The following is a 22,214-nucleotide window of genomic DNA, read 5'->3' as shown; positions in this document are numbered from 1 at the left end:
TAACTTTCTGAAATGGCCCTGGCCACCACCTTAAATACCATCTCTAGCTAAAGACAAAAGAAGTTTTGAGGCTAGGGGAGGCCAGATATTGGAGTGGACAAAGATTTCCTAGAAATATAGAATTGTCCTTTTCTTCCAGGTACAGAGAGGGAGACACCCTTACAAATGGAGATTTCCCTTATAACTGTAGTTTCCAGAGCTCCTCCTCTGTCTGCTGTTTCTTAAAAATAACCAGCTCAAGATAATCCTTATGCCAGAGACCTATTTTGGGGTGATATATTCTGCTCCCCTTTATATGGCATAAGGTTAAAATTGATAAAGCTGGATGTCAAGTATATGAGATTTGTTGACTATGCACTTGAAATATTTCACAATAATTTACTTTTTTTTTAAACACCAGCACAAGATATTTCCCAAGAGGATCTCTGCTCTCCATGACCCTCTTAACCATTAGGTATCTTATTAACCTTTCAAAATTGCCCTGTAAATAATCAGGCCTCAATGTGTAATATATTAAATGGGTAATGACGGGTTGTTTGGCCCTCTTTCTCATAGCACTGCATTCATCTGCTTTAAAAGACAGAACCTGTTCTTTTCACTCACCATTCAGCACTATTAATCCACCTAATGCATCTCTAGACCAGGTATCCTGGTAGTTACCGGTGATTTCTGTTGCTCTTGGGAAAGGAGTTAGTTAGCTACTAGAATCTTTATGAAAAAAGTTTCTCTTTTTAAAGTGCTTGAAGCAGAGGGAGAATGTCTATCTTCCCTGGGTAGAAATCTAACATGAATTTTAATAGCTGTGCCAGCTTTCACAGTCCCCACCAAAGTGATTTAAAAAGTTAGCTAACTCGGCTTCCCTGGTGGCGCAGTGGTTGAGAGTCCACCGGCCGATGCAGGGGACACGGGTTCGTGCCCTGGTCTGGGAAGATCCCGTATGCCGTGGAGCGGCTAGGCCCGTGAGCCATGGCCGCTGGGCCTGCACGTACGGAGCCTTTGCTCTGCAACAGGAGAGGCCACAACAGTGAGAGGCCCGCGTACCACACACAAAAAAAAAAGTTAGCCAACTGCTTTCTTTTTCAGGAACGGGGCTAGGATATTCAAATCAACTCTTCCACTGAAAACAAATTAATGTGTGTGTGTGTATATATTTATTTAATATATGTATATATATATATACACACACACACGTATATATGTATACATACGGTAAAGGTACGAAAAAGATGACAGGATAAAGACCAAAGCCTCTGGGAAAGTGGGTTTGTAGAGAAGCAAGCTGAGCCAAAGCCTCTGTTTTCTTCAAAGCGTTTGCAACCCTGCCCAAAATGAACTTTTTGGCAGACTTCATTGAGCGTAAAGTTCAGAAATTAAAACCCAGGCTGCTAACGTGGGAGTCTAATAAGAGATCACATTAAATTAGGACCCCAAAGGCTCTACCTTCAGAGGAAAGGTATACCCAAAAGTGGACCTACCTGCACTCCCCTCCCCAGCAGGGACTGCAGGGATTGTTCCCACTGTGCTGAAGAGAGCAGGGAGAATCAGTAGAAAGGACTTATCCTGGGAAATGGACCAGGGGCTGGCCTCACACAGATTTGCAGCCCAGATCCTTTGTACCACCTGGGTGAGCCAAATTTTGACCTATGAATTCAGTTCAAAGTAACTGACAGTGCCCAAGGATATTACAAAATACACACCCTCTCCAGGGAAAGTTTTCCTAAGCCTCAGAGTATCCCCACTAATCTTCCAAGGCCAAGAAGCATCACATATTCAAAAATAAGGAAGCTCCTTATCATACTAAGTGAAGTAAGCCAGACAGAGAAAGACAAATATATGATATCACTTATACCATTTTTTAAAATGTACAAATGAACTTATTTACAAAACAGAAATAGACCCACAGACACAGAACACAAACTTATGGTTACCAAAGTGGAAAGGGGAGGGGGAGGGATAAAGTGGGGATTAACATACACACACAACTATATACAAAATAGATAACCAACAAGGACCTACTGTAGAGCACAGGCAACTATACTCAATATTTTGTAATAACCTATAAGGGAAAAGAATCTGAAAAAGAATATATATATGTATATATATAACTGAATCACTGTAACTATACTTCAATTAAAATATATATACTAAGAAACAGTAGACTTTAAGATTTTTGCACTATATAACAAGAAGATTGCATTAAGAAATCTCAATAACTGTCAAATGAGTAAGAAAAATAAAATTTTCAAAAACACACAAAAAAATAATGAAGCCCAGAATGAAACAAGAACTCAATGAGGAGGATCACAAGCACAAACATCAGTAACAAATATCTCAAGTATTGGAATTATCAGACATAAATCATAGAAAATGTTTGTTTGCTATATTTAAAGAAGATTAAGCTTTAAAATATCTGCAAGAATTGGAAAACCATGCAAAGAAACCTAGAAGGTGTGAAAAAAGACCAAATAAAACTTTTAGAAATTAAAAAATACAGTAACTGTAATTTAAGTTTCAATGGCTGGATTAACAGCAGATTAGGCACAGCTGAGGGGAGAATTAGTGAACTGGTCAAATTATCCAGAATATAAAACAAAAGTAAAATTATGGAACAGATATTGAGATATATAGATGATATGGTGGTATCTTAAAAGATCTAACATACATTTGATTAGAGTCTCAGAAGGAAAGGAGGAGAAAAGGAGACAGAGGCAATATTTGAAAAGATAGTGGCTTGAGAATTTTGCCAAAGTAATGAAAGACATCAATCCACGAATTCAAGATGATCAGCAAAACCCAAGTAAGATAAATTTTTAAAAAATCCACACTTATAAGAAATCTATAGAACACTGAAGACAAAATAAAAATCATAAAAGCAGCCACGTTATGAGATTTCCTTCTAAGGAATAACAGATAAAGAGTTGCTAACTTCTCAATAGCAACAACAGAAGCCAGAAGATAGTGAAATGCTATCTTAAATATACTAAAAGAAAATAACTTCCCAACAAGATCAAAAATAGCTTTTAAGAATGAGAATGAAATAATGGATCAGAGAATGCATCACCAGCAGACTTTCATGAAAGGATATTCTAAAGGATGTACAGCCATCCCTCAGTATCCACAGGGGATTGGTTCCAGGACCCAATGCAAATACCAAAATCTGTGGATGCTCAAGTCCCATAATCAGTCCTCCGTATCTGTGGATTCAACCAACCACAGATCAGGTAATACTGTAGTATTTGTTTAGAAAAATCCACATGTAAGTGGACCCGCACAGTTCAAACCCATGTTGTTCAAAGGTCAACTCTATTTAAAGTATAAGGAAAGACACCCCAATGTTCATTGCAGCACTGTTTACAATAGCCAAGACATGGAAGCACCCTAAATGTCCATTGACAGAGGAATGGATAAAGAAGATGTGGTATGTATATACAATGGAATATTACTTGGCCATCAAAAAGAATGAAATAATGCCATTTGCAACAACATGGATGGACCTGGAGATTATCATACTAAGTGAAGTAAGTCAGAGAAAGATGAATACCATATGATATCACTTCTATGCAGAATCTTTAAAAATGATACAAATGAACTTATTTACCAAATAGAAACACTCACAGGCTTAGAGAACAAACTTATGGTTACCAGAGGGAAAGGAGGATGGGAGGGATAGATTGGGAGATTGGGATTGACAGGTACACACTACTATATTTAAAATAGATAACCAACAAGGACCTACTGTATATAGCACAGGGAACTCCGCTCAATGTTCTGTAGTAACCTAAATGGGAAAAGAATTTGAAAAAGAAGAGATACTTGTATATGTATAACTGAATCACTTTGCTGTACACCTGAAACTAACACAACATTGTTAATCAAGTACACTCTAATATAAAATTTTTTTAAAAAGTATAAGGAAAGAAAGCTCAGATGGAAAGTCCAAAATGCAAGAGGGAATGAAGGCATAGAAAGTGTCAAGCATGTAAGTAAATCTTAATGAATATTGACCATATTAAACTGTAATAATGACTTATGTGATTTAAAAAGATGATAGATTTAAATACACAGGAGCAATGAGATATGAATCAGGAGGGAGGTAAACAAAGTTAATGTGTTCTAAAGTTAATGTATTCAGGAGGAGGGAAACATAGAAACTTTATACCACAGTAAGTTAAAACTGCTTATTAGCATTTATTGAGTAATCACTAAGGAATGGAAATGAAATATATGACTTTCAAACTAGTAGACAGGGAAATGAAATTATATAGAATCGTCAGTAAGTTTAAAAGAGGACAAGAATTGGAAGGAAAAGCAGCATAAAACAGGCAGGGCAAAATGAGATGAGACTACAGAAGACTGCACTGCTTTGGAAGTGAATAACTAACAGCCACATGTGGAAAAAATGAATTCATCACACAAACATAATACTGAGGAAAAAAGACAAAAGTCACATCGAATGTGATTAACTTTTAAAAACAGACTATTAAGGGAGAAACATAGGTAGTAAAACTAAAGAATATCATGAAAATTATCACCAAAGTCCAGGTGATTTAGGGGTTTCCGGGGTATGTGTGTTCAAATTCTGGGTGGTAGCAACATAGGTGTTTACTTTATCATAAGTCATTAAATGGCACACTTTTTAAAATTGTTTATAGGTATGTGGCATTTCCAAAAAAAGAAGTTTAAAACAAGTTAAAGTAGCGTGACTGCATTCCCCCCTAATCTAAGCTATCCCTTCAACAGTGTTTACTTCTTTCCTTCCACAGACCATCATCCATGGGCTTGTTCTCGCAGGCAGCTTCCTGATGTACTTTGTGGTATCCCTAGTGTACAACGCCACCTGCGTCACCTGCAACAGTCCCATCAACCCCTACTGGGTGATGGAAGGCCAGCTCTCGGACCCCACTTTCTACCTCGTCTGCTTCCTCACACCGGTCGTGGCTCTTCTCCCAAGGTTTGAACAGGGGGTGCTATTTTCTTCCTAGAACTAACACTCTCCCCTCAATTAGCCATTTTCATAGCCCAAGAGTCAGGAGTTTGACTCCAGCTGGGATGCTTGAGGCTATTGTTTCAAAGATAGGGAGCTAGGACAGAAAGAATAATGAACTTGGAGGCAAATAGCACGGACTCTGGTCCCAGCTCAGCCACAGAGCAGCAAAGTCACCAAATCTGGCACAACCTCTGTTATAAATGAGAGTACTAATTCCTACCCTCCTGCCGCACAAACTTTGTTGTGTAAAACGAATCATTTTGAAAAGCTCTATAGTCCTTTATTCCTTAGCCCAGGAGTTCACTCTCAAATGCCTACAGGGACAGGAAGGCAACAGCAGCAAACCAGGTGAAGTACAGACAGACATTAGGAGAAGGAACTTCTAAGCTTCAGCCTATCACTGCCACAAGGAAAGATCAAGACTAGCATTTCAGAGCTTTAGATTTTTCCCAGAAATTCAAATTTTGCATGAAATAGCCCACTTTTTAATACTACTCAAATTTGTTAAAACACACACCCTGTATTTGCCAAATAAATCATTCATGCAGAGGGACTATTTCTAACATTTCCAGCCTAAATCCTCTACATTCGCCTTTTCCCGAAAAATAGCAACAGCAACAATACCTGGCGTGTCCTTAGAATTTACTCTTGACACATGCTTTTCTATCCAGCCCCTCATTTGCCTTTTGCAAAATCACCTAGAAATTAGGCAAAGCTGTGGTTGTAGTCCTACTTGCTCATGGAACAGCTTAAATCCTATGAGGGACCAGAATGTGTCCTTCAGCCCACCACAAGTCACAGTGGGAGCTGAGTTCTCCCAACTCGGAGGCCAGTGTTCTGTTCTCCATCCCACGCTCTCTAGTCAGAGCATTCGGTGAACTTCATGATGCTGTACCCAGAGGCAACACTCAGCCTCTCTCCATCCTTAGGATCTCGTCTGCTCTGAACATTGAAATTCAGCTACTTTACCATTATAAGCCACAGTCAAGAAGCCATTGCAACATTGTGTAGAACTTTTTCTAATCCAAAATTAGGCAGAGAGCCATTAGCATGCTTTGCTTCCTTTAATAACTTTGGCAGCTTGCTTAACCTAGTTTGGGCTCCATTTCTTCTTCCTAAGCCACCTCAGAACCTTGACATGTGATGCAGGGTTTAGAGGCTGAAGATACCAATATGACAAACACTACTGTGAACTCAGCAAACGGCTGAGTATGCACTGTGGACGCAGCCTCCCTGCTTGGCCCCTACTGGCCTCTACAGCCTTATCCCTAGTATTAAAAGAGGGCCCTGGGACTGAAGAGTGGGAAGCAATTAAGCACAAGCCTCAGAGGACATTATTTCCCACCCACCCCCTTTCTCAGCCCAACCCCTTGGGAGACGGGGCCTGGGAGAGACCACGAAGGTCCTGCCCTCATTGGAAAAGGGCATCAAATATGTGGGTTAAATATTTTTGTCCACACTTTTGGGGTTAAACATGGTTATGATCACCTGTGACCAGGGACTGACCTCCTCTGTTCTGTGTCTTATCTGGGGTATGGAAAGGGCAAATCATCAGCGAGGATTCTTGCCCTACCCTTGGCTAGAAGACACATTTGGAGCCAGAGGCTACCAGCTTGATGAGGGTTGTTGAAAAGCATGAACGTTCTTGGAAAAGACCAACACTCAACATTACAGCTTGTTAAACAAATGAGGGACAACTTAGGGAACAGTCGGCAAATATTTTCTGGCCAGTTACCATAGTGCATAAGTTACATCTCTGCTTATTCTATATTATCATAAACTTGAATTCCTGTTCAATTCTGTTGCCTAAGAAAGGCAAAAAGATTTCCTTTGACAGAGAAAGGATTATTTTAATAGCTCCAAGGACTGTTGACTTGTAACCTTAGAACAATTAATTTTTGTTACAGAAATCTACAAGATAGAATGTTTGCTATAGAAAACTCTATTTGTTCACTTAAAGATGTAAGCTGTACTTATAAAAAGATTGATTTCACTCACCAAGCTTGTGATAATTAGCCACTAACCGTGACCTCACTTATCTCAGTCTAATTACTTCAACCAGTATAAAGGAACTATATGTATTCTCTTAAACTAAGAGAAAGTAAGTTTCTTTTACCTCTTAAATAACTAACACACAAACTTTAAAACACAATGCAGCATCGTAATTCGCTACAATAGAGCCCTTTGGACACTCTTCATTTAGCTTCAGTAACACAGAACTCTCTTGGTCTTTCTCCTACTTCTTCTTTGCTTCTTTTGCTGGTTCATGTCTGTCTTTGACATGGTGTATCGTCAAGCCTTTGTCCTAGGTTCTTCTGTCTTTTCACTTTAGTTCTTTCCATAAACATAGCAACCACTATTGTGAAGTTAAATAAATGAATCTCTAATATAAACTCCCAGCCCAGATCTTTCTCCGGAATCCCAGATACATCTTTCTAGCTACCTCTGCCTCACCAGCACTGGGCCTGCTACGTCTGAGGAAAGCGGGAGACATCTACAATTTAATTCGCTATCTACCTTCTGTCACCACCACCATCCCAGAAACCTGGCTCTCTTCCCGAGTTCCTTTCATCCACTGGGACCACTTAGGATCAAGGCAGGCCCATGAGACTTATCCTTGATACCACCCACCACATGCCCCTCTCTCGCCCATCACCAAGACCCGACAATTTTATCTGCTAACCTATTTCTCAGTAGGTATTTCCATCTGCTATTTCCATTTCTACAGCCACCACCATGGATAGGTTATAAGACCTTCATTCCGAATTAGTTCAACAGTCTCCCATTGGGTTTTACTCTAATCCATTATCATTGTGTCAGAGTGTAATCGTGTCACGTTCATAACTTTCCAAGGCCTTCCCAAGGCCTTTACAATAATGCACAAAACCCAAAACGTTGCCCATGGTCCTTGCCTGCTCTGACCCTGCCCACCCCCCTGTGTCCTAGTCCCTCACCCTTGCCCGCACTCTCCACACTGCAGCCATTGAGCCCAGGATTTGGTTCTCACCCCCTCTTTGCCTGGCTTCCTCCTATGCATCCCTCAGTCCTCACCTTTAATGTTTCCTCCTCAAGGAAGGTCTCTTGCACCAGATCACGTGTTTGACACTCTCACTGCTCCTGCGGCTTCTAACTCTGTTCCTGTGCTTCCTGACAGCAAGATTCCTGTCAGTCTGGTTCCCAGCTTAATAATCCCTTGGGGCTTGGCCCATTGTAGGAACTTGCCAGGTATTTGTTCACTAAATGGACAGAGAGGGAAATTGGTAGCTTGGGGGAATGTTTAAACTGAGAAAATTCCAGTTTCCCGCAAGAAGTTGAGTCTTTCCTGAAACACGTATGTGTGGCCACCTGCACTGCCTCCCTGGGTGAGATGAGAAAGAATGGGGAAAAGTTTCTGATTCCGTAGGATCTACTGTGGTCTCCAGAAACCCCTGCTCACTTTGAGATCATCCTGAATCTTTTAGACATAATAGAAGGATGGGAGCCTCTCTGCTTATAAGGCTTTAGAAATAAAAAAAACATTTAAGGATTATTTTTGGAAAAGACCTGAGATGTCCTCTGGACCAACTGGATTACGTTTTAGATAAACTGACACCCAGAGAGGGGGTATGAGCTGCCCAGCATCACAAGATGGTATATGCTTCTCCACAGATCACATAGTTTTAGTTACCTTCTTACCTAAACTTGGAACAGGAAAACATTCTAGGCACATATAGAGACCCCTGATTCCAAAGTCCACTACGGGCTACAGGAAGCTTGGCAGGGGAAAGGAACCTTGAGTTAACCATCAAGGAGATCTATCAACTTCTCGGGAGACCTTAGGAAACGCATCTCATCACTTGGGACCTCAGTATCTTCATCTGGAAAATAGTAATAATACACTGATGCTGTGAAGCTAGCATAGCCTGTGGACTCAAGAAAAGGACGTATTGGGAAACTACTTTAAAATTATTAAGTTCCACAAAGAGTTGACATTCCAAAGCAAGTAAATTTGCCTAAATTAGAACAGCTCAGAAATAGAATGGACTGCCTCATGCATGGTAGATGAGAGAAAAGACTCAGAATCCACAGCACTTGGTCTTGACCACATCTTGACCACTGTGTGGCTCTGGACAAATCATTCAATCTCTCAGTGCCTCAGTTTCCATGTCTGTACATAGCAGGAAACAAAAGTACCAACCGCATGGCATTTGGGGGAAAATAATATGAGTTAATAATATGTAAAGCACTTAGAACAGTCCTGGTACCTAACAAATGTTAGCTGTTATATTTTGTTATTGAACTCCCCAGTACCAGAGGCATACAGGCATAGATTTGATCCATCAGTCAAGAGAGTGGCAAAGATGATCTTTCCCGAATAAATGCTGGAGAGGGTGTGGAGAAAAAGGAACCCTCTTGCACTGCTGGTGGGAATGTAAATTGATACAGCCACTATGGAGAACAGTATGGAGGTTCCTTAAAAAACTACAAATAGAACTACCATATGACCCAGCAATCTCACTATTGGGCATATACCCCGAGAAAACCATAATTCAAAAAGAGTCATGTGCCAAAATGTTCATTGCAGCTCTATTTACAATAGCCAGGACATGGAAGCAACCTAAGTGTCCATCAACAGATGAATGGATAAAGAAGATGTGGCACATATATACAATGGAATATTACTCAGCCATAAAAAGAAATGAAACTGAGTTATCTGTAGTGAGGTGGATGGATCTAGAGTCTGTCATACAGAGTAAAGTAAGTCAGAAAGAGAAAAACAAATACCGTATGCTAACTCATGTATATGGAATCTAAAAAAAGAAAAAAAATGGTTCTGATGAACCTAGGGGCAGGACAGGAACAAAGACACAGACGTAGAGAATGGACTTGAGGACACGGGGAGGGAGAAGGGTAAGCTGGGACGAAGTGAGAGAGTGGCATGGACATATATACACTACCAAATGTAAAATAGATAGTGGGACACTGCCACATAGCACAGGAAGATCAGTTTGGTGCTTTGTGTCCACCTAGAGGGGTGGGATAGGAGGGTGCGAGGGAGACGCAAGAGGGAAGACATATGGGAACATATGTATATATATAACTGATTCACTTTGTTATAAAGCAGAAACTAACACACCATTGTAAAGCAATTATACTCCAATAAAGATGTTAAAAAAATAAATGAAAAATTAAAAATAAAAAATTATTTAAGTGCCATCGTTACAAACTAAGAGGTGGTACAAGCATTTACGAGAAGGAAGTTCAATCAAAAAAGGCTTCCCCAAGGAAGTACCCCATGATTCATGCAGTCATTAAAGGCCAATACATGGTAACCTTTTCTTTATAATAACTAACATTAAATTACTATTGTTTAAAAAAAAAAAAAAAGATGATCTTTCCCTGGGCAGGGAGTTGGATTCTAAGGACCCTTTCCAATGCTGAAATTCAAGAAGTCAGAAGTCAGAAAATATCTTTATTCTATTATTTCCCACCAGGTACTTTTTCCTGGCTCTACAAGGGACATATGGGAAATCTCCGATCTTAAAAGCTCAGAAAATTGACAAACTCCCCATGGACAAAAGAGAGCTGGAAATCCAGAGCTGGAGAAGCCGACAGAGGCCTGCCACTGTCCCTGGAGAGGCCCAGCCCACTCACCGTCCAGGGCCACCTGCCCCAGAACACAGCTTCAGAGCCAGCACCCCAAAGAGCTCGAGCCCTGTGGAGTGCAAGTACAAGGAGGACTGGGTGCTGCCCGGACAGAGATCCAGTGGAGACCACATAAGGGATGACCCATGCTTACGGGACCCCTGGGCTAAATTCTCATCTGGGGAGCACCTTCTCCTGGAGCCTAGTAGGGTGACGGCATCCGGAGCCTACTCAAGTGGACAGACTAACTCGAACCGGCCCTTCAGCCAGGGCAGCCATCGCCGATCCCAGAGTTCACTGACCATATGAGGGGCCTGCAGAGATCTGCACAAACTCAGAGGAGGCCGCCTAATCACTGGCTTAATTAACCACGACTCTTCCTCTTCATGAAGGGAAGAATGTGCCCGTCTTATCCTCTTCTCCCCACCAGGCTTGACTTCCTTAGATGAAGTGCTGGCCCCAAGGGGTCTGACAAAAAAGGACTGGAAACCAGTCGACCTCTAGTTTTCTCCTGCTGCCAGGCAGCACTTCTCGCAAAAGGTTTTTTATAAGGAGGCTATATTTCTATTGCATTGAGTTTTTTTCCTTTTTTAACCCAGAGACATCCTTTGACCCTCTAGATAAGTACAGCCTACAACCCAATGCAACTGGGCCATCAGTTTTCCAGATGCCAAGAAGTGTAGCGAGCCAGCCAATATCTCAAGATCTGGACGTTTCTGGGCTTGTCAAACCATCACCTCGCCCCTCAGTGTCGAGAGTTCAAGTTTCAGAAGAGTCTCATACACACAAGTGCCTCATCTCAAGTGTACTGCAGGGACGGTCATGTCGGGGTTAACATCCCTTCCATGCCCAGAGTTGGGTCTGCTCTAAACCAAAGAAAATCACATCTACAGATTAAAATCAGATTTGAACTCAGAGCCACAGACACTTCTGAGGGTCATGAGGCCGCAGCTAGTTTAAGAGGCAGAAAGAACACAAGCATGTGAAAGCAAATGGACATAAGCACATGAAGCAGAAACTCCACGCTTCAGCTAATAGGCTACATGTCCCACAGTCTGGGGAATCTACCAAGAGGGCATAGGCGGCACTCTTCTTTTAAAGATATTTATTTATTTTTAAATAAAAGTACAAATATGCCCCGCTTTTCAAAAGTTTGCCTTAAGCCATTTCACTTTTACCAAAGACCTCCATTGGTACCTGTCGTTGCTAACTGAAAGAAATCCAAAGAGTTGAATTTCTTTCTGCTTTTCCCCCCAAAAAAAGGTGAAAAGTGAAAATAGCATTCAGCGTTTATTTTGCAGCCAGCGGTTATAGAGCACTGAGCATTGAGTGGCACCACCCAACTCTTTCCCCAGGAACTACACTCAGCATCTCAGAATCAAACCGCCATAGCTTTGAACCGCGTCTAAGCGGCTGTGCTTTATCTGGATTTATCCAGATATTTTGTGCATCCATTAGCAAGATGTGTCGTAAGGTAATTGCTTCTTTGTTTACACCATTTCAGCTTACGAAAATTTTCATACTAATGCTCTACTTTCAGATAGCAGGGGAAACCTGTACCCATTCCTTTCTAAGATCAGACCTTTACACAGCTGCACCCAGAACAGACGACCCACATGACAGAGCAACTCTGAGCCCAAACAACAACATCTGAAAGAGCAGGACCAGTGTCAAACCCCATTTATTAAGCTTATCCCAGAATATCACAGGCTTCAGTTGAATTAGGGAGAGCCAAAGGAAGTCTCACTTCACAGGGAAAAAAAGGATTACATGGACTTCTTATCCCTAGAGGTCATAAATGCCAAAAATGCAAAAGAGCTCAAAACAGTGTTGGAATAAAAGAATGGATGATAGGATTCTAATACACTGTCAAGAGAAGTGAGGTCTACCATGGGCAAGGATAGCCTGTCCTTAGTCTTTTAAGGTGAGCCAGGGAGGACTCCTGAACGCTCCCGCCTTAAGATGGTGTCCATATATGTCAGGCAAAAAGTACAAGGGTGGGAACAAGTGTGGCAAGTTACAGCCACCCCATGAATTGACTTATCACTTGAGTAACTTCTTAGCAGAAGTACCCAAAAAGAGCTCAACTATCAAGCTGGCACATGGCAGACTGAGCTTGTCCTCTGACCATCCTGCTGGCAAACCTTAACTTGAAGGGCCACTTGGGACATGGCCCAAATATACTGGATCTCTTTCACTGACTTTGCCACATAATGATGCCAGCACTGACCAGCTGGTGGGTCTTCAGGGGAATCCTTCATGAGGATTGCTAGAGGAGGAGCAGGTAAACACATCAGGCAAAGCAGTAATGATATAAATTGTCCCCAGTGAGGGGACTGAGCCGAAGCTTGGATCTCAGGGTCCTTCCTTTCCCCCCTATGATTCCTGCTCACTCCTGAAAGCCAGGTGAGACAGGTAGGATGTTTCAGAAAAGAACAGAGTAGTGGGAAGAACACTGGCCTCAGGAGATGAGGGTGAGAGTCTTTTCTCTGCCCCGTATTCTCTAGGAGCTAGGAGCACTGACGTAGCATACTTCACCTGCAAATTAGGTTAGAATTGCCCTACCTCCCAGGCTTGGCATAAAGATCAAGTCAAAATTACACGGGGTTGTTAAAACCCTTTGAAAGCTGTAACACCCTTGATAATAACACAGGGATTTTTATTCCAGAGCTAAGAGGAAGCGAGGTCATGGGAAGTTGAGAAAATATCGGACCCCTGTTCCTAAATGCCAAAGCACACCCAACATTCTCGTGCTGCTCTCTTTCTTGCATGACCAACCATCCCAGTTTGCCTGGACTTTTCCCAGTTTTAGCACTGAAAGCCCCACATCCTGGGAAACTCCTTAGTCCTGGGCCAACCAGGCCAACTGGTCACCTACTCTTGCCGTTTTTTGTTAAAGCAAACCAACAGTGACCATCCAAGTACCATCTTAGGGGAAAGGGTTATAACACCTATTTCTCTGCAATGTAATGCTAATGACTGTACTTAATACATTTTTATACGTTCATGACGTTTTACAGATTGACTGGAAATGTACTGTCCTTTATTAGAAGGACAAAATAAACATGGTTTTCCATTGTTGCCTGCAGTCTGAGTGAGTACTACTGTCCATCCATCCTTCTTTACATTCACTCATTTATTCATCTATTCATCCACCCGACCATCCATTTATCTATCCAATAAACTTCTGCTAAGACCCTACTAGATGCCTGACAATGTGCTTGGGGCTGTGAGGGACTCAATCTCTTTCTAAAGAAGCCCATAGCCTTGCTGGACTTAGGATATCAGGAACATAATTGATCCAACAAAGAGTGTGACAAAAACCTAAACGGCTGTATGAGAAACAGCACACATAGTCTCCTCTCTCTGAAACTCCAACCTGGATACTCCCCTCTTCCTGGAAACCAGACATCAACCTCAAACTCATATTGATTAGATGCCTCTTTTCATCAATTCATTCAACAAATACCAAGTGAGTGCTTGCTGTGCACAGCACCGTGGTAGGCAGCAAGGATAAAAAAGCCCAGCTCCTGCCCTCAAGGGACTTGAAATCTAGAAGGGGTGACAGACACTATTCAAGGAAATCAATAAATGTGATGATCAGACACAATGGAAGGAAGCAAAAATGGAGAGGAAGGGAGGACGGAGATTCAGAGAAGACCTCTCCAAGGAGGAGACGTTTCAGCTGAGACCGCAACCGTGAAAACAAGACAGCAGGGAAGGACAATTCCAAATGGAGAGAATTAAGTATGAAAGCCCTGAAAAAGGAAAAGTTTGGTATAGTTAGAAGAAGAAGAAGAAGAAGGAGAAGGAGGAAGGAGGTAGAAAGAATAAGAAGAAGAAAGGAGCTCAGTGGGACCAGAATGCAATAAGCAAGAGGAAATGCCCCATGATGATGTTAGTAGCAACGACTGTATTTGCTTCCTGTGTGCTAGGCGCTGATCTAAAGAAGAAGGAGAAGGAGGAAGGAGGTAGAAAGAAGAATAAGAAGAAAGGAGCTCAGTGGGACCAGAATGCAATAAGCAAGAGGAAATGCCCCATGATGATGTTAGTAGCAACGACTGTATTTGCTTCCTGTGTGCTAGGCGCTGATCTAAGTTCCCATTATTATGTAAACCTCTCCGCAACCCTTCAAGGTAGGTACAGCAGTCCCCCTTATTCTAGGAGATTATGCGCCAAGACCCCCAGTAAATACCTGAAACCACAGATAGTACCAAACCCTATATACACTATGTTTTTTCCTATACATACATACCTATGATAAAATTTATAAATTAGGCACAGTAAGAGAATATCCAAATTGCTGGCATCACTACTGTTGTGTTTGGGGGCCATTATTAGGTGAAGTAAGGGTGACTTGGACAAGACCCTCTGTCACTTGGTCCCTACCTGCCCCAGGACTGCAAGACCAGCACCGTCGATCGGATAACTGAGACTAGAGCACTACTAAGTGAGTAATGGGGGTCACATATACTGCTCGGATATGCTGGAGAAAGGGATGATTCATGTCCCAGGTGGGAAGGCACAAGATTTCATCAAACTACTCACAAAATCATGCAATTTAAAACTTACAAATTCTTTCTAGAATTTTCCATTTGGTATTTTTGGGCCATCGTTGACCACAGGTAACTGAAACTGTAGAACGCAAAATCATGGATAAGGAGAGACTACTGTACTATTATTCTCCCCTATTTCAGTCAGCTTCAGCAACATAACAAACCACCCCCAAAATAATTCATGTACTCACAATGCTGTGAGTGGGCAATTTGGGCTGGATGGCTGGGATCTCCTTCCTCATGGCCTCACATCCTCAGGGGCATCAGCCGGGCTTGTCACATGGCAGCAATGTCCTGAAAGAACAGAAGTTGCAAAGCCTCTTGACACCTAGGTTCAGAACTCACACATTATTGCCACCACATTCCTATGGAAGAAAGTCACAAGGCCAGCTCAGTTTCAGGGGGGTGGGAAAGTATTCTCCACCTTTAGTGGGGGAAGTTGCAAAGAAATTTGAGATCCTATGTAATCTACCCCATCCCATTCACAGAGGGAGAAACTGAGGCAGAGAAATGTTCCATAAACATGGCACAGTAACACAATTAACAACTGGGGAGACGCCATTCCAATCCCAGGAGTCCGAAACCAGAGCCCATACTCTTAGCCACAGAGCTCCACAACTGTGAGATGGCACTGGAGGGGCAGGTAGGGACCAAGTGACAGAGGGTCTTGTCTTCTGGACATTCTCTTGAGAGACAAAGTAGTGCGGTGCTTAGCAAGCCTGGACTCCATCCCCCCTCTGTCACAGACCGGCAATGTGACCTGGGGAGAGACCACACCATGTTCAGCTGGGTTGTTCACCCAGACAGAAGCTTCAGTAAGTAAGAAAGATACCAGCACCTAAGGGGAATTTGTGCCTGCATGGCCCTAAAATAGCTCCCCTGAGCTGATCACCCAGCCAGAACTCTCCATGCTGCACAGAGAGCCCCTGGAAGAAATCAATCACATAGGAGTGAATTCTTCCAGGTAACCAGCGAACAGGTCCCCAAGGCATCTGGGACCCGGGAAGGGATGAAGGAAGTGGGACTGTGATCAGGAGCAGCCCTCCGAGCAGGCAGGCCTTGTGAGGGCACTAGGAGAAGACAGCACCCACCCCGGACTGCAGGCCGCCAGCAGTGAGGATTCGGGCATTTTCAGATGGGAGCCAGATTGAGAGCCTTTTTGTTCCAAGGTGTGCTACTGCCACCTAGCATCTAGCATCGGCGGAGGAGCTGCCACACCTGAGGACTCCTCCTGCAGCTGGAGCAGGAATAACAAGGCGCAGGGGAAGCCGAGCCAGGAGTTGGAGGCCAGGTTTCAACTCTGGCCCTGCCCACAGTTTCTGCTGTGACTCTGGACAAATCCCTTCCCCGGGTTTCAACCTCAAACTGAGGTTCACTCAGATTCCCCAAACACTCAGGGTGGGAATTGGCCTGGTTCTAACATTCTGTGATTCTAAAAGCTATTTGGGGGAGGCTGGTTACAGTGCGGGAAGGACCTCTGGTAAATCAACGTACTCAAACACTCAGGGTGGGAATTGGCCTGTTCTAACATTCTGTGATTCTAAAAGCTATTTGGGGGAGGCTGGTTACGGTGCGGGAAGGACCTCTGGTAAATCAACGTACTGTTCGCGCAGTTGTTTGAGTCTTGCGCGTGCGCATGCGCACACCACACACACGAAAGATCCCATAAGGGAGGGAGCCAGTGGTCTTGTTCTCTGATGTGTTCCCAGTGCCTTGCACATGTCAGAGCTCAGCAATATGGTGACTCTTGCTGTTGGAGAAAATCATAGATGGGGGCTGGTTTCAGAGAGAGTAGAGAAGGCAGGAGGGCAGCAACCCTATCTGGGAAGATAATGCACCCGGGGAGGGGAGGCGCCACGTTGCCTTTCAGAGATCAGTAGGTATTAAGGAATTGCAAACACCTCAGGAGGGGGCAGGGCAGCCGGCATTTCCAGCTGTCAGGAGGGAGCTGGAGCCAGGACGCCTCTCCCTCACACACTGTCAGCTCGCTCCAGGTGCGAAGGGGTGGACGAATAGGAAATTCACTCTCCTATAATCTCTGTCAATACCTCCACACCCCTCCGTAAACGTGGCTGCTTGCTGTGTAAATAAAACACCAAGACCAGCTCCAATACCATGCACATCACCGCCCCTAAGCCCCTCCTCTGACCCCAAATTTAAACAGCCACCATCTCTCCTCTGACTCCCAGGCTATCGGAGGAGCCAGCCCCTCACAGATCAGGGCTGAAGGAAGGTAAGCTCAGGCACAACAAAGCCCCAGACCACCTAGGAGGCACAGGATCCTCAGAGCCTGTTCTCAGACCCCAGTGCAGCAAAGGGAGGCTGCCTGACAGACACTTGACTGAACTCTGAGGAAAAGTGTTCTTTCTTCCGCGTCCTGAGCCCTTCCTACCCCAGCTCTCCTATGTTCCCACAGGTTGAGGTGGAGATAATCCTTAAAACGCTGATGACAAAACTGAGGTGAGAGATAAATGGCTGTGCACACAGTCACCCAGTAATTTGGAGTTACAGCAGAGACTGGAATTGGGGTCTCCTGACACCCCCCTAAGGAGGACTCTTCAACCATCTCATCAGCTAGAGATGAACTGGCAGTCCCGTCCAGCTCTGCTTGCACATTTAAAAATGAGAAGATTAACCCAAAAGGGTAAAATTTTAAAATATCAGACCACACAGCAGGTGAGCCAGCATAGATCTGTTTGACTATGAAATTCATATCGCCCTGTTTGCAAAAGGGCAGCCTGGTGGGTGAAGGATGGGGCTATACTAGTAAGAAGTCACCTCTCTGGTCGGCAGAGGCAGAACAGAATTCTGAAGCTCCCCTAGCTGCTTCTTCTGAACCTCCAATCTTGCCTTTAAGACAACCCACCGTTCCCCCCCACACATACACACACACCAAAAAAAGCAGCATTTGTCCCTTTTACTGGATGCAAAAGATAAAAGTGTGAAGAGCAGCACACGTTTGCTTTCTCCATTTGTAACAGACTAGTATGTTGGACAGTGAGGGTTCTCTTTCAAGAAGGGAGTACAGAAACCCTGAGAGCTTAACGATTGCTAGGCTTCCAGCAATGAAGACCCAGTGCAGCCAAAAGTAAATAAATAATATATATATATATATATATATATATATATATATATATATATATATGTTAAAAAAAAAAAGAAAATGGAATCTCTGAGGTACCCTCAATAGGTGCTTTCACCAAATGGGCCCATGGGTACCCTTCCAAGCAGGACCTCGTGTCACCCTCCTGGCCTCACCATCGGCTCAGGATAAACCAGAGGATGTCATTCAAACCAGGGTCTTAATGAACATCATGATCTAATGTGAGATCCCATCTTGGTAATTCATCTATTTTAAGAGGTCTTGGGGTCCTTCATCCTGAAGATAAAGCAGGCAGGGTGGCAGGCCAGAGTGAGGATGTCGACATCTTTGGCCAAAAGACCCTTTCTTTAGAAGACCCTTGCTTCACCCCTCGGACATGACTGCCTACACATCAGGCAGCTCTTGTACAAATAGGAAATATCAATATAAGCCCTTTTTTTTGTTCCCTGAAAATGATAATGTATTTTTCCACTTGGCTTCCTTGTCCTGTTTTATAGATGGGTAAACTGAGGCTTGATACCTTTCCCAAAAGTCAACAGGCAATTATGTGGCTAAGAGCCAAGATTCAACATTGAGGAGCCCAACTCCAGGGCCCAAAATATTAACCTCTAGGTTACACTCCTTCCACAATGCAGTGGAAAGAGACCTGACTGAATTAAGAGTCAGGAGATCTGATTCCCAGATCTGCAGATTTCTTACTGTGGGACTTTTTCCTCTCTCACTCTTCTCTATATGTGAAATGAAGAGGTTGGCCTGGAGACGACTAAGGCCACCACATTTTTCTGAATTCATGATTCTCCTCGGTAAGGACACATACTCAGATGACTCCTAAATGCCCTTGAAGCTTCCACTCAAGCTATCAGTAAGAAATCGTTTTTTCAGTAGATGTGTTTGAAACCAGACTAATCAGCTTTTCAAAAGGATAATTAAAGCCACTACTAAGTCAACTGAAAACCTGCTGACTGGCTAAGCACTAGCAAACCACAAACATAGTTGGAAGGTGGGGGGTGGGCAGGGAGAGTAAGCAGGTGGCAGGGAAGGAATCTGAAGGATAGTAAGATAACTCCCGGGCTTCCCTGGTGGCGCAGTGGTTAAGAATCCGCCTGCCAATGCAGTGGACACGGGTTCGAGCCCTGGTCCGGGAAGATCCCGCATGCCGCGGAGCTACTGAGCCCATGAGCCACAACTACTGAAGCCTGTGCGCCGAGAGCCTGAAGCCTGTGCAACGAGAAGCCACCACACCACAACGAAGAGTAGCCCCCGCTCTCAGCAACCAGAGAAAGCCCGCGCACAGTAATGAAGACCCCACGCGGCCAAAAATAAATAAATTAATAAATTTATTTTAAAAATAAAAATAACTCCCAAAAGATAAGCAAGAGCTGTGTGTTCTATTTATGACCCAACTCCTGAACCAGGTGTTCCCTGAGCCCCCATCGCCTGACCCTGACCTACCTTGCCGAGCTCAGAGCCTGCAATTGAGGGAATCAGGCTGCTTGCCATCCTAAACACATTTTACACTTTCCAACCTCTGTTCCTTTGGCTGGGCCACTTCCTCTGCCTAGAATGCCTGATCAAAGCCCAAATATCAAATTCAGACCTCTAACCACCACTTCTTCCATAAAGCTTTCCCTAGTCACTGAACACTCAAACCTCTCTGCACACCACTTATGGAACTCAATACAGACTTGTGTCTTTTTTTTTAAATCACTCCTGATAGAATGTCAGAGCCTGAAATCACAGGTCATTCCAGGGCTAGAACCAAGCCTTGGCCAATGATAGTAGCAGACTGGCTCATAATAATGTTCTTTTATCTAGTCCTGACTACAAACCTAGGAGACAGAGGTGGGGAGAGACATTTCCTCTGCCTCTCTCATACCATGAGGTCTCTGTCTCAGCCTCCCACTCTTCTCTTCCCTATAGGCAAAGACCAGAGAATGACCCGATGGTCAGAGTGCCGGGAAAATCAGTGATTCTTGACGGCCTATATCTTTTTTTTTTTTTTTTTTTTTTTTTGTGGTACGCGGGCCTCCCTCTGCTGTGGCCTCTCCCGTTGCGGAGCACAGGCTCCGGACGCGCAGGCTCAGCGGCCATGGATCACGGGCCCAGCCGCTCCGCGGCACGTGGGATCCTCCCAGACCGGGGCGCGAACCCGGTTCCCCTGCATCGGCAGGCGGACGCGCAACCGCTGCGCCACCAGGGAAGCCCGACGGCCTATATCTTAAAAGAGTTCTAGACACATCTGAGCACTCCTGTGTCTCTCTTTCCTCCTTCCATGAGGTCAGTCAGCACACTAAGCTGAGACTCGTCTCATGGAGAAAGCCAACCTCTCTTTCGTTCCATTTTCTTCCCCCTACTTTGGTTCACTGGGCTCAGATATAAATAAATTATTTTTGTTCCCATTCTGCTAATGTTCCTTGTGGTGTTAGTCTGGGAAGAACGGAGTAAGGGGAATTGGGAAGTGGAGACCCACAGAGGGGAGAAATGATTGTCCATGTGGGATACAGACATTCCTGAGTTCTAAGTCCATGATGCCAAAATAACATCAAACTTAATTCATATTTTTAATCCCCATTTTACAGGTAAAGCAAACTGAGACTCGGAAAAGTTGAACAGTTTACCCAAAGATGCTCTGTTAACAAGAGACAAAACTAGTGTTCCGAACCCCGGTGGGATTCCCAGCCCACTGTAATTAACAACCAGGGCAGCCTGGTCTTACGGAATTGTCAGGGCATGTGATTTGCCAGAATAGTCCTGTCTTACCAACTCCCTCGGGCTGTACTTCCAGCTACTTAAACTTTCCAGCCACCTCCCCTTCCAGCTCCTCCACAGGCACCCCCACCAAACACTGACACAGAGCCTGGGAGGACTGGCACCCCGGACACCACGTTGACATTGGCCCAGCTCTAATTACAGCTCCAACAGCCTGCACCAAGCCTGTAGACAAATCACACCTGAGGCACATCAATTTCTGCCCCAGCTGGCTCCCACCATGGGCATGTTCACACTGCTGTGCTCAAAGGCGCCCTGCCTGAACCCCTGATGTGGGAGGAATGCACCCAGCCCCTTTTCACTTCTTATTCTTAATTAGATGTTCCATTAAAACCACTACAGCAATGAGGCGCACCCCAGGCAGCACACTTCAGAACAATTAGCACACCCCTCAGGTGGCTAAAATGGCCTCGGCCCTGGTCCGAGCTACATAATTGCACCAAAATATACAGCCTACCAGGAGGCTCCCATTTTAAGTGGAAAGAAACAATTAGTCACACAATCTATTGGGCAGTTAGAGCTGTAGGAAATTCTTCAGTACACATAATTTAAAAGTTTGCCAGGGGGTGAGATATATGGAAATTATCTCTTACCTATGGCTCCCTATTTTCGTAAGCAAACTTCTATCCCTGCCCACCCTACAGCCCGATGCTGTTAATGCTGTGTGCGTGTGTGTGTGTGTGTGTGCGCTGTTAATGCTGTGTGTGCGTGTGCGTGTGCTGTTAATGCTGTGTGCGTGTGTGTGTGTGTGTGTGCGCTGTTAATGCTGTGTGTGTGCGTGTGCGTGTGCTGTTAATGCTGTGTGCGTGTGTGTGTGTGCTGTTAATGCTGTGTGCGTGTGTGTGTGCGTGTGTGTGCTGTTAATGCTGTGTGCGTGTGTGTGTGTGTGTGTGTGTGTGTGTGTGTGTGTGTGTGGATGCCTGCTGCATAGAGGGATCGGTTATAATTATGTGTCTGGTTCACTGTGGACCCGAACAGCCCATTCCTGGAATATGGTAAATAATCAGTGGGGCATAGAGGTTGTGGAGCCCCCGTCTACCTCGCTGCCACTTCTGGAATCCCCAAGCCACTAATTAAAACCTGCCCCTAAGATAGCTCATGGCCGCGTCACCCTGGTGATTCTGAGGAATAAATAAAACGAGCAAATGAGAAGACCAGAAAGACCTCTCTGAAC

General features: G+C 44.1%; 1 protein-coding gene across 1 annotated transcript in view; it reads left to right on the top strand.

The window, feature by feature from the left end:
- ATP10B (ATPase phospholipid transporting 10B (putative)) overlaps nt 1-10,963 on the top strand; it is a 124,847-nt gene extending 113,884 nt beyond the window's left edge. Inside the window, exons 21-22 of the mRNA XM_007115735.3 lie at nt 4,764-4,951; nt 10,462-10,963. Of these exons, the coding sequence (XP_007115797.2) occupies nt 4,764-4,951; nt 10,462-10,921 (648 nt within the window). The 3' untranslated portion in view covers nt 10,922-10,963. The remainder of the gene's footprint in view (nt 1-4,763; nt 4,952-10,461) is intronic.
- The last annotated feature ends 11,251 nt before the right edge of the window (nt 10,964-22,214 follow it).

Source organism: Physeter macrocephalus, chromosome 8 (assembly GCF_002837175.3).
Source record: "Physeter macrocephalus isolate SW-GA chromosome 8, ASM283717v5, whole genome shotgun sequence".
Taxonomy (NCBI): domain Eukaryota; kingdom Metazoa; phylum Chordata; class Mammalia; order Artiodactyla; family Physeteridae; genus Physeter; species Physeter macrocephalus.
Note: the sequence above shows the minus strand (reverse complement) of the source record. Positions and strands in the feature narration are given on the sequence as shown.